The sequence below is a fragment of the Heptranchias perlo genome, chromosome 3 (assembly GCF_035084215.1).
Source record: "Heptranchias perlo isolate sHepPer1 chromosome 3, sHepPer1.hap1, whole genome shotgun sequence".
Classification (NCBI taxonomy): domain Eukaryota; kingdom Metazoa; phylum Chordata; class Chondrichthyes; order Hexanchiformes; family Hexanchidae; genus Heptranchias; species Heptranchias perlo.
The window spans coordinates 84,399,589-84,411,897 of record NC_090327.1 but is presented as its reverse complement, the minus strand read 5'-3'; the positions used below and the strand labels follow the sequence as shown (position 1 = coordinate 84,411,897).

Below are 12,309 nucleotides of genomic sequence, written 5' to 3'. Positions count from 1 at the left end.
GTTTCTCTCTGCCTGACCTGAGTGTTTCCAGCATTTTCTCTTTTTATTTCAGATTTCCAGCATCCACAATATTTTGCTTAAGTCTCTAAATAATGTTGTGCTGCCATCCAGATCTAACCAATATAAAACAAATCTTGCAACCGGTGTAAGTAAGATTGAAAAATTAACCAATATCTCTAGATGATGAAAACAGAATGCTCAGAAGACGTTCCTACTAATCAACTCACCAGCAAACATAAAACTTTTTTCCCTCAAGTGATTTGTGATTACAGCAATGTTTTGTTGAACAGTTTCAGGGTTGAAGCAGCCCTGCATAGGAAAACCAAAGTTGATAAATACGGTGTTTGGCACGTGTGTGCTGCTGTGCATCCGATGCTGGGCCTGAGGCCTGCTCAGTGCCTGGTCGCATATATTATATAAAGCACTTGTGTCAGTGAAAGTCAGTGCACTTGCTGTGTTAGGCTCGTTAAGGTCGCCAAATATATGATAATGAGGTCATAGGTTCAGAATGTGGTGAGGGGCACGAACAACACTCTGGACACTCAGCACCCATTTAAAACAGATGCTAGATGGCAGGCAGATTTGCCACTTTGGGTCTTTTTTCCTGAAACCGACTCAATTTTTTTTTGTAATTGTTGCCAGTAGCTGCTATGTTTGATTAAATTGATTTTGTTGCTTCTTTGCTGTTTAAAGTGTTTTCAAAATTGAACTTACTCACAAATTCTTAAAGCTGTATCTCATCTACTGCCTGTATCTTGTACTCTAGAGAACTGTTATTGTATGCTGATTATGTAGTTGACCAGGTCATGTGGTTATTCCCTCTGATCAAGCCTTTCTGTTTGTAGATTCTGGAGTAGTATCAGAGGAGGGGTGCAAGCCAGTTGTATGTGTACCTTAAACCATCTAGTTTCCAGTTGGACTCCTCCTTACACAGCCATTCCTGTACACAGGCCAGGGCAATTGTTGCTGGATATGTCCCAAGAAAATTGTATGTAGAGACTACTATTTCCCCAAAGAGGCCATGACAGAACTTTGTAGTGTTCTTCAGCCAGACCCAGAAACCACTTTCTGGACAGGGACAGCTCTGTCAAGGACTGTCATGGTACTATTGCCTTGCATTTTTATGCTCCTGGGTATATATATTTCCAAATCTGCATTGCTGAGTTACATCATGCAGGGCACAGATGACATGTTTGCCCAGCGTAGTGAATTCATCAATTTCCTCATGGAATATAGGTATCATCAAGAAAGAACCCTGAACTTTACTATCTGTCTGGATTCTCTAAAGTGCAGGACATTATTGATAGCATGTATGTGGTCATACAGGCCCATCCCAATACCATCCTGCTCAGAAACAGAAAGGGGTTTCACTCCGGTTAGTGCCCATTGGTACCGAAACATGCACATTAATGCCCTTGCCAAATCAGCTTTCACCACCACTGCCCACAGCCTCACATCAGGACCCATAAATACAACAGCATTTCTCCCCAGCTATCTTATCCTGCCCCATTCCAAATGAACTCTCAACACATTAGAGTAGCTGTTAAACCAAATTTTATTTATCCTAACAGTGTGTGGTGCAGATCTGTTTGGTGTATTTTATCCCAGTGTTTCCTCTTTGTAACAGTGTATTTTGTGTGTTGTCTTCTTCCTGATTCTTCTAAATGTTTCCCCAGTGGGAGGAGGAAGTTAGGTGGATGGCTGCCACAGATCAGTCTGCAGATGGAGATGGTTCAGTAAGACGCTGAGGTAATATTATTGAGGTATAAAAGATTGTAAATGGAAAAGGTAAATCCAGAATATTGCTTCAGTTAAATTGCAAGAATAGAACCAGGGGACACCAGTTCAAACTAGTAAAAGGCAAATTTAGGACAGCTGCCAGGAAATTCTTCTTCACACAGTTTGATCTACAAAGGGAATGGACTTGCGGCTAAAGTAACAGAAGTAAAACTCTGGAATCAAATATAGATGATGCACTGGAAGGAGTACAGGGTCTTTCTTAATGGATGAAGTAAAATGGGCCTAATGACCTTGGTCCTCTGTATTTATCTTGTGAGCTATCAGAGGCCTACCATCATCTTGCAATGATACATGAGTCACCACTTCAGGAAAAGAAAAGATAAAAGAAATGTAAAAACAAACTCTAAGAATTTTGATGATGACCTTGAAATCGGGAAGTAAATTTCTTGTATTAGTGCTTCCAGTAGAATATATATCAGGAATTCAGATGCAGAGGTCAGCATGGTCTGCACAATTTTGCATTCATCAATTTCAGTTGATAGAAAATTGTGTCTGCAATCAAATTCACAGAAAATAATTCCTGTCACATTAGAAACACTAATTTGTAAAATCTACCCCCGCTCTGAAATTTAAAGGATGAATTGAATCAAACACTAAGGAGGCATGGTTAGTGCTTTTTTTCAGCTTTACGAAAATGAAATGCAGGGCAGACCAAAAGGTCCATATAATTTCATTAAATTGAGAAGCAACATCCTTTAGTTTAGGATCAGTAAGGTGGGTCCTCTCAAAAAAACAACATTCTTTGTCAACAGGGAAAGGTTTAAAGAGGCTACAACTTTCTGAAGCATAAAATTTAGAAGTAGTCTGTGATGGGTTCAACCAAACAGTAAGCAACTACTAGGTCAGTGTTTTCTGGAGAAGATAGATAGGGATAGATTTTCCTCTGTTGATTTGTGGCTGGACACCTGACAGGCACTTGAGATGCGCTGCACCTGAGAGGAAGCAGCTGTTCGCATTTTGCTTGCCCCAAGCTATTTGCATGGCGCAATCTAGGTACAGGCTCACCCATGGCTGGGGATTGTATCTAAATATCAGGCGGGAAATCAGAGTGCAAGCCTGCTTGTTGCCAGTGGGGCCTTCTGGCTACTGCTGGTCAGCAGACACGAGAAGATTGTCCGTTGGACAGGGGCTTGCAACTAAGATTTCAAACTTGCCTGCACTTCCCATGGCCTGTCCCTAGGACGACTGTAGACCCCCGGGTCTGTGGGGATCCTGGACAGGCCCTGTGCCAGGTATCGTCAAGCAGCTCTACGCTGGGGCATCCCACAATTGTATTCATAGGAACATGAGACAGAAGACTGGGAAAGCTCCCTTTTGCCTCATTATAATTGGAATGCTGGGCCTGTGTTTACTTCAGGCCACTTATGTCTCGCATGGGAAAGGCCAAGGAAATCCTAGGAGAGTGTGGGGGCAGGGAGGTAGATACCTGATGTGATGGGTCTCTATCCTTTTTTCTCTTTACTATGTTTGAGGAAAGTTGAATCCCCAGGTGAATAAAGAGAGTATAATCTACTCTTGTATCTGAGCACGGGGGGAAAAACACAAAACTAGAACACTTATACATGCCAAACTAGGAAACTAGGATAGCTTACGATGAGCTTCAAAAAAGCTGACAACTCAAGAACAGCTCTGATTCTAAGCCTATGACGTGAAAACAAGTGGCTACATGGATTTTGTAACTGGGTATACCCAACATCGCTCGGAGGAAAGAAAACATAAGTACAGGAAGAGAGAAATTCAAATTAGTGGTGCATTTCTAGAAGGTCCAGGGCCATTCTCCCCAGAAAAATATTAAATTTTACATTGAAATAGATGTATTCTGGTTAATTTTAAGCACTTTTATACTTTACAATTGCTTGATTTTTAATCTTTTAAAAAAAGGAAAAGCAACAGACCAACCAGACGGTCACTTCCCTAAAAATTACTCTCTCTCATCCACCACCCTCCTTTCCCAGTTCACAGAGACACTTTACCCCATCCAACCCTCCACCCTTCACTTAAACACTTCCTTCTCCTCCAACCTTCCACCTCATACTGGCACTTTCCCCCCTCCAACCCATTCTGAGCTAGTACTCTTCTTTCACCCCCCAATTCAAGCTGGTACTCTTCTTTCAGCACCCCTCTCTTTTCCAAGCTGACATGCTGACCGTCAGTGTGAAATGCTAATAGTAACCATATAGGAAAGCTTTGACCAGAGATAAAAATGTTCCAATGACAAAACTTTCAAAGATTAAAAAGTACAACATTTTCTGATGACCCTAATGTTTCAGGTATATGCCAATTCTATATTCCATATCCAAAACTTTAGAATGATGAGATTGCAGAAGCCACTGAAGCATCTATATCTGTTACTGATTTCTGCCCCTTTTCCACCCTTGCAGTCTGTTATCACCACTGACCTGTGTTGAGAGAGGAGCCTTGCAAAATTATTCATTATATGTAAGACTTAATTCACCATCCACTATGGTAGTGAATGCCTACATTAAAATGCAAAATGAGCAAGATATGAATTATGGTTGAACAAAACTTCTATTGATTCATAACTTAAGACAACTTCCTAAAGATTGCTGGTTACACATGAAGTTAGGCAAACATATAAGCAGTTAGGCAAGTATGGTTCAAGTTTATGCACAAACAGCTGAGCCTAGACTTCTTCTGAGATAGCCACATTTTTCAGTTGGGGGTCACTGAAAAGCAGTTGAGAAGGTCCTTGGTCTGTGTTGAGTCAACAACTCAGGGAGAGCAATGGTGAAGATTTGGCTTCCTAGTTAGCGAGGGGAAATCAGCCAGTGTCGCTGCTCATGATGACCATCCAGGGAGCCTTCCTTGGAAATGTTCATGTGTGGGTGTTTGGGGTGAATAGGGCTTGGCTTTGATGATCTCCTTGGAACAATAGTCTGCCAAGATTTACTATCTAGGCTTAAACATGACTGAGGACTTCCTGTGCCTGTGGAATTGTATCTTAGTAAAATAAATTGTCCACCAGTTATAAGTTCTTTTTATGCATATTTTATTTTTTCTACTATGGTCATAAACCATCTATGACAAGAGAGTGGATGGGATAATCTGTTTCCAGGTATTAACATTGCTGCTCAGAATCAATAACTTGGGGGTGTGTGTGAGCAACCTGGTATAGATTCCTCTTTAATTTCTTTCCCTCCTGCCGGTGAAGTGCTGAAACCTGTCCTCCAGTTCTTCCTATGGTGACATGGCTGAGCTCGGGAACACAATGGAATGCAAACTGAACGTTGGTGCTCTGACTTGTGTCCGTGTTTTACTGGGTTATAAATAACCCATGATACAATTTTTAATGCCACGACTTGGCAGACCAGGAGCACAATATAAACAATGGCGTTTGTCGAATACAGATTTTGACCCTTGGCACAGATACTTAATGAAAACTATTATTTGTTTAATTTGAATTTATTAAATTTCATAACCACACACAGCGTGGGTTATAAATCAAATAAATAAGTGGTCTGGAAAACAATTCCTCTGTGATGCTGAACATCATAACCCATCGGGCTCTAACACCCCATTGTTTATTTTAGTGAACTATGGTTTCGAGTTGCTCGGTTTTGATAGATCTCAACTGTCGACTTTAATCAGGTCTTCACACATGCAATACACATTGTATTGCACAATTCCCATTGCGTATCCTTTGTATAAATAGAACTGGAGGGGAGCGGGCGGTTTGGTTTGGTTTGTTTGGCTGTGTGTGTGTGTGTGTGTCTTTCTAAGCAATGCGGATGCCTGTATGTAAAATGAATCAGTTGTGGTGTGCGTGACCTCAGTCTGTAGAAAGCTGTATAATAAATGTAGGTAGGACGGGGAGGGGCGGCTCTCTCTCTCTCTCTCTATAAGCAGTATAAATGGAGCTGGAATTGGCTGGCGTGGCTCTGAGCGGGGTAATGTTACTGTTCACACGGTCCGCCGCAGACCGACAGTCGCCCAAGCGAATTGCTACTTTCATTCGGCCGCCCGACCGCCGGCAGCTGTGATTGGCCCGCGCCGGCCGCCGCCAGGACTTTCCCACGCTTCCCACGACCTGCGCGTGTTTGACGTTTGGGGCCGCGAGCGGCGCGAGCCCATTGGCCGGCGCGAGCTGGCCGCGCTCCGAGCCAATGGCCGGGCATGGGAGCTGACTGGCCCGCTTCCTGGGTGGAGGGCGGACCTGTCAATCACCGCTCGGCGTTCTGGCCCCCGGGGACGCGGGCGCCGTCAATCTGAGCGGAGCCGCTCCGCAAATGGGCCGCGCGAGCTGTCAATCGGCGCTGCTGGCGGCGGGGGCGGGGGCGGGGAGGTTTGACAGGTCACTGGTGGAGTTGGTAAGTGCAATACCGTGGGAAAGGCAACCAGTCCACTGTAGGCAGCCGAGCGGACAATATCTGGTGGGAGCTTCATTATTAATGTTATAGGACGCACGGGAACAATTGAAACCAAACATGAAGAGAACTCACGATTACAGCTCGTCGGACAGTGAACTGGACGAAACGATCGAAGTGGAGAAAGAAAGCGCCGATGAAAATGGGTAATGTTTAATATTAGTAGAATTTCAATGCTGTGAGTTTATTCTGAAATCTGGAGGTTGCATAGATTTGATTAGCAATCGAGGAACGTTTTAACTATTGAAACATTCATACCATAATCATAAAAGCTTTGCTATAACACATTTACACCTAATTTATTTCTGAAAATTGCATTATGATATTGATCTATTTCTTTAAACGAGATTCGGTTTATGAATTTCCGACTGAAGTAAACCTTTTGCAGAAAGTTATGTTTGTGATTGAATGCTGATCCCAGTTTGATGGATTGATTTTCAGGAACTCCAGCACAGCCACCGGCTCCATGTCCCCCAGTACATCCTCTCAGGTCCTGGCTAGGAAAAGGAGGCGAGGGGTAAGTTTCACACCAACATGCTGAGAAACAAAATCGCTTTTGCTGTGTGTAGTCTTATCAAAAATTGTTTACACGTGTTTTATCTGGCTGATACTTTAAACATATTTTCTTGTTTAATAGATAATAGAGAAACGCCGTCGGGATCGTATTAACAACAGCTTGTCAGAACTGCGAAGACTGGTCCCTAGTGCTTATGAGAAACAAGTACGGGAAAAAGTTTTAATTCTCAACATAAAGTAACCTTGTGACGTAAACACTAAAATTGGTCAACTTGATTTATTAAAAAACAATTTAAGTATTTTCTAGAGTCAAGTAAAACTAAATCACAATAAAATGACTGTTACAATAAATAATATGTAAATCATATAGTGTGTTAGTGCAGGTCTCTAATTACATTGACTGGGAAAAGTCGGTTTTACACAGGTCTTTAATTGTAGCTCTTTGTTTCTTTTGGCAGGGATCCGCCAAACTAGAAAAGGCAGAAATTTTGCAAATGACCGTTGATCACTTGAAGATGCTGCATGCAGCCGGTGGCAAAGGTAACATTTTGTTTGTTGGTATTGTTTGTCATGGTCGTTTAGAAAATTGCAAATGCCAGTGGTTAATATATTCTTTGTAAAAACTGGGAGATGCTTGAAGAGTATAGGACTCCGAACTACTGGATGAGCTTTCATTTGAAATTGAAGTAAATATTTAATTCCTAGCCTGTTCCAGTGTGGCATTTCTGCTGTGCAAAAGCTCTGTAGAGAAGTATAACTCTCCTAACCCATATCTCAGTACAATCATCTATCAACGATTCACCAATTTGCATTTCCCACCACTGTACAGTTTTGCTGTTGTAAATCCAATTGACGTTTACACATTTTATAGAATTTGTTCAAGAGCTTCCATTAAATACTGGGATTGTTTTGGGATGAACATTTTAATTTTATTAATGTTGATTAGCCAAAGATAAATCTCATATAGAGTATCTGAAATTTATCCTTTTTAGAATATCTCCACTTCTCTCTCCTTTAAGATACTCTTAAAACCTACCTCTTTCCCAGCTTGATATCTCCTTTTTTGGCTTGGTGCCAATTTTTGTCCGATTACACTCTTGTGAACATTTTACTACATTAAAGGCGCTATTGGAAATGCAACTTGTAGAATAGCATAAAGCAGATTTCTTTTGTAAGAATTGCACTTTTATAATGTAAAACTTCAGAGGTCTTCCAAAGTCATTACAGTATTACTACAGTATTTGTAACTTCTAAAATAAAATTTATTTTAATTTTATCTGATTTTATAGGTTATTTTGATGCTCAGGCACTAGCTATGGACTACCGCAGCTTGGGATTTCGGGAATGTTTGGCTGAAGTGGCTCGGTACTTGAGTATTATTGAAGGCCTGGATAACTCTGATCCTCTCCGCGTCCGATTGGTCTCTCACCTCAATAACTATGCATCTCAGAGGGAAGTTGCAAGTACTGCACCCCCTAGCATTGGACACCTTTCCTGGGGCACTGGCTTCAGCCACCACCCACATCACCACCTGCATCCGCTTCTGCTGCCACAGGCTGCCCATAATAACAATAGTAACACTGCTTCGACGGAGCCTCACCATCAGAACAGGATCGGCACCTCCTCGCACACAGATACCTCTTCACTTAGAGTGGCGCCTAATTGCAGTGTTGGTCCAGTCATCCCAGTGGTCACTTCCTCCACCAAACTGTCCCCATCTTTGTTCTCAATGTCATCCTTGTCTGCATTCCCTCTGTCTTTCAGCACTTTTCCCTTGATTTCTCCCAGCACACTCAGTTCATCAGCTCAGACTCAGACGAGCAGCATCGGCAAGCCGTACAGACCGTGGGGGACAGAGATCGGGGCTTTCTAAAGACTCTTTTGAAGGATTATCTTTCCTTAAACTGACAGAAATTGTGAAGTCTTAGTTTAAACTCAGCTGAGCTGAGCTGTTACCAACATAGCTACCATAGAATGTTAAGGATGTATTTCAGTTCACTACAGGCAAATAGTATTCAACTACATAGCAATCTGAAATCCAGTGAATCTGGCTACATAGATAGCCTCTTTAGTTCATAGTATTATAAATAATATTCAATATATTCTTATGTGAGCAGTTTAACCCTTCAATCCTGAAGTAGTTTACATTCAGTCAAAAAGTTCAAGCAGTTTATTTTAGTAGTGAGATTAGTCTAAACGAGCAGTATGCCAGTTTTTTTTGAAGCTCTAGAAGTGAGTTCAGACATCATTTTATCAGCTTCCTTGAAGCTTTGAGTATAAAGTTATTGATTTTTTAAAAAAAGAAGTCTAATATAAAAATTGGATTAAATTTATTTGTCTTAAGTGACATAAATTCTTATTCTTTATTCCAAAAAGAATAGGTAGTGGTGTGTTTAAAAGGCTGCATTTTTAAATCAAGGCAGGTTGTGTTTAGCCACTGTAAAGTCTTTTCACTACAAAGTGTGTGTGTGGCATAGAGCACAGCCTGAGGTTAGGGAATTTTTTTTCATGCCTTGCTTATTTGGTTGGTTAAATATTGCCTGAAAATATTAACTTACTACCCTTCAAATATTTTAAACTTAGCAATTGTTTTTAATCACCAGTGGCATCATACATCTATTTATACGTACGTACATCTGTACTGTACATGAGTAGCTACAAAGCCAACATTCACATGCCTTAAACCCTGCAAAAAAGATAAAAACAAGGTCAACTTGATAAGATCAATACGCTGGTTTCTTGAGTTATTAAAACTGTTTAAGTAATGTAAATATTAATTTTTTTCAGTGATATTTTATATTTTATGTTGCTGAATGGAGCGATGACAAATCAGATTTCCAGCTTTGTTTCAGTGAGTATTAGATGCTGAAGTATTTTCCAGTGCTGAAGCTGTTAATTTTTGGAAGGTAATAGCAAGGTGCAGTGTTTGGTTACTGTGTACTGGTTTGTGTTGACTTTACTAAACAGATGAAATAATAAACTACAAGTGCAATTGAGTATAATTCCATGTTTGTGTGTCTTCTTTTTTGAGAACCTTTTCTGTTTGCGACTCACAATTATGTGCAGTATTAAAGTATATAGATTTTATGGCCCCGATATTAGCGGGGAGGTGGTTGGTAGCGAGAGGGCGATTGGGCGCGTGGGTAACCCGCCCAGTAAAATCCATCTGTTCTCCGATTTCGGGTAAATTGGACCCACTTAACGTGGCTTCTGGGTTTGTCGTCGGAAACTTGCGCAGCGGGCGGACTGCGCACCCACATCACAGGCTGTCAGCTGGAGGAGCCCTATTTAAAGGGGCAGTCCTCCAATGCCTGCTCCTGGAGGAAACACCCAAATAGCACAATGCAGCAGCCCAGGTGAAAGGCTGCTCCTAGATTCAGTAATGCTTTGCTCCAGGTACTACTGGACGGGGTAAGGAGGAGAAGGGACGTCGTTTATGCAGCAGACGGGAGGAAGTGGCCTGCCTCTGCGACCAAGAGGCCTGGCTCGAGGTGGCAGAGGAGGTCACCAGCAGCAGCAACATCTCCCGTACCTGGGTTGAGTTCAGGAATTGCTTCAATGACCTAACTAGGTCAGCCAAAGTGAGTACACTTATTCTCCTACATTCTGTCTTCCACATCACCGCCCCCATCCCCCAACTCGTTCTGCACTGCCAACACTACTCTATCACATCACTTCTCACACCCACTCAAAGCTCATCCTCAACTTACCTGCACTTCCTCACCACTTCCTCACCTCTCCAGTACTCACCCACCACTGCCACTCAACCCAATCCTCATACAATGTCATGGCTCTGTCTCATACTCACCCTCTGATGCATCTCTTTCACAGTCAGTCGCACCCAAACCAATGCATTCAGCGGTTGGCCACGTCACCATCACTCACTCACTTCTCCCCTTATAGGAGAAGAGAGCCCAGAATGCACGGGAGAGGGCGTGGACCGGAGGGGGGCTGCAATAGATAGTTGTGCTCACAGACAGTGAGGCAGGAGGCACTGGAGCTGAGCTGCACCCTCGAGTGCCTGTCCATCGGGGACACCGAGACTGGCACCCGACAAACGTCTGGTGACAGAACTTTAACATTCAGCACTCACAATATCAATTGATGTTAACATGCGTTGTCATCTTCAGCACCTCAACATCTGTCATCATGCTTAATATTGCCTTCTGTTCTCTTACAGGGCCTTCAGCGACCGCTGTGACGGCGGAGGACGATTCCTCAGAGGACCTGCCGGCCTCTGAGGGGGCACCGTCACATCTGAGCGAGCCATCCACCAGCGCAGATAAACACACCTCGGTGGGTCCCCGTCCTCACTTAGTTGGGGTTGCACATGGTGAGTCACCACACACGTGAAGAGGAGCAGACACTGGTGGCAGGGGCAGCTGTGGAGAGTCCGGGCCGGTGGGAGCATTCTTCTCCAGGCTCTGCTCAGCTGGACACAGATGCTGAACCCTGGGGGCCATCCATTAAAAGGAGAATGTTCGAGGGGCAGCAGCACATTTGCGAGGTGCTGGATCAGGTGCCACGCGCACTCTCCACAATCGGGCAGAGGATGGAGGAGTCCAACTCCTGCATGAGTGAAATGGTGGTACAGGTGAGGGAGGGAACCTCTGAGATACTGTCACAGGGACGTGAGGGCATCTCTGAGATAGTGTCGGGGGTAAGTGCTGGCATGTCTGCGATGGAGGGAAGGCTAGCCTTCATGGAGCTTCAAGCACGGCTCACAAATAAGTCCATTCAAGCCCTGACAACGGCCCTTCAGACTCAGGGTGAACAACATTCTGCCGTCTTAAACAGGCAGGCAGATACTCTGGCACTGGCCTTACGAGGCTTCACACATGTCCTCCAAACTGTCGTCCAGCAGAGTGGTAGGAGTGATGTGGGCCTGGCCCAGGGGAGGGATGATGGCGAAAGGGGACATGGAAGTGGGGACGCCACTCAAAGCACTCCCATGCCTCACCCGTTGCCCCCCTCTCAACCAGTATCCACAATGCTTCCTCCTCTCCAGGTGACTGAGTCTGCCCCTGCACAGGTGCAGGTGGAGCAGTCTTTGGAGGGGCCCTCATGGGCACCGAAACCCAGAGGGCATAGGCCCAAAGCATCTAATCGGTTAGGGCATGAACAAGAGCAACCTGCCACTACCTCTGCTGCAGCCACAGGGGATGCACCACGTAGGAGTAGTCGGAAGCAAAAGGTGAAGGTTTTGTAAGCACAAAGGGGATGCACAAGGGTGTTTGACCGTTGGTCATGTTTTTTATTTATATTTGCTTTTTGTTAAACGCACATTAAATGTTATTATTGTCATCACTACTGCCACGTCTTGGCCATTCTTGACTGGCTTCTATAATAAGGCCCTTTCATGAGGTTCACCATGAACACCCACACTTGATGCCACCCATTGGGTCACTCTACAGTGGGTGTATGTCTAGTTGCAGGACTGTTTTGTGCAGGGAGGGGTGGGCGGGGAGCTGGTGTGGGCGCTGCTCTGTCCAAATGGTGAGGACTGGACTCTCTACACTGTCTGATGTTAGGAGAACCGTTCACTTATCAGTGACTCCTTGGCCTGACGAGCAGCCAGGTGAGCCGCTGTTCTGCCCATGAGTTGCTC

The 12,309-nt window shown here is 43.8% G+C and overlaps 1 protein-coding gene across 1 annotated transcript; it reads left to right on the top strand.

The window, feature by feature from the left end:
- The first annotated feature begins 6,086 nt into the window (after positions 1 to 6,086).
- hey1 (hes-related family bHLH transcription factor with YRPW motif 1) lies at positions 6,087 to 9,697 on the top strand. The gene is made up of 5 exons (XM_067976095.1): positions 6,087 to 6,331; positions 6,627 to 6,702; positions 6,823 to 6,906; positions 7,160 to 7,241; positions 7,991 to 9,697. Exons 1-5 carry the CDS (start codon positions 6,246 to 6,248, stop codon positions 8,572 to 8,574), a joined length of 912 nt encoding a protein of 303 aa, XP_067832196.1. The 5' UTR covers positions 6,087 to 6,245; the 3' UTR covers positions 8,575 to 9,697.
- Positions 9,698 to 12,309: the final 2,612 nt, after the last annotated feature.

What these genes read in the sequence shown, in the direction of transcription:
- hey1 (XM_067976095.1), top strand. Translation starts at nt 6,246, where the DNA reads ATGAAGAGAACTCACGATTACAGCTCGTCGGACAGTGAACTGGACGAA. An exon ending in GAAAGCGCCGATGAAAATGG is followed by an intron (nt 6,332 to 6,626) that starts GTAATGTTTAAT and finishes ATTGATTTTCAG; the next exon opens with GAACTCCAGCACAGCCACCG. An exon ending in GCATGCAGCCGGTGGCAAAG is followed by an intron (nt 7,242 to 7,990) that starts GTAACATTTTGT and finishes CTGATTTTATAG; the next exon opens with GTTATTTTGATGCTCAGGCA.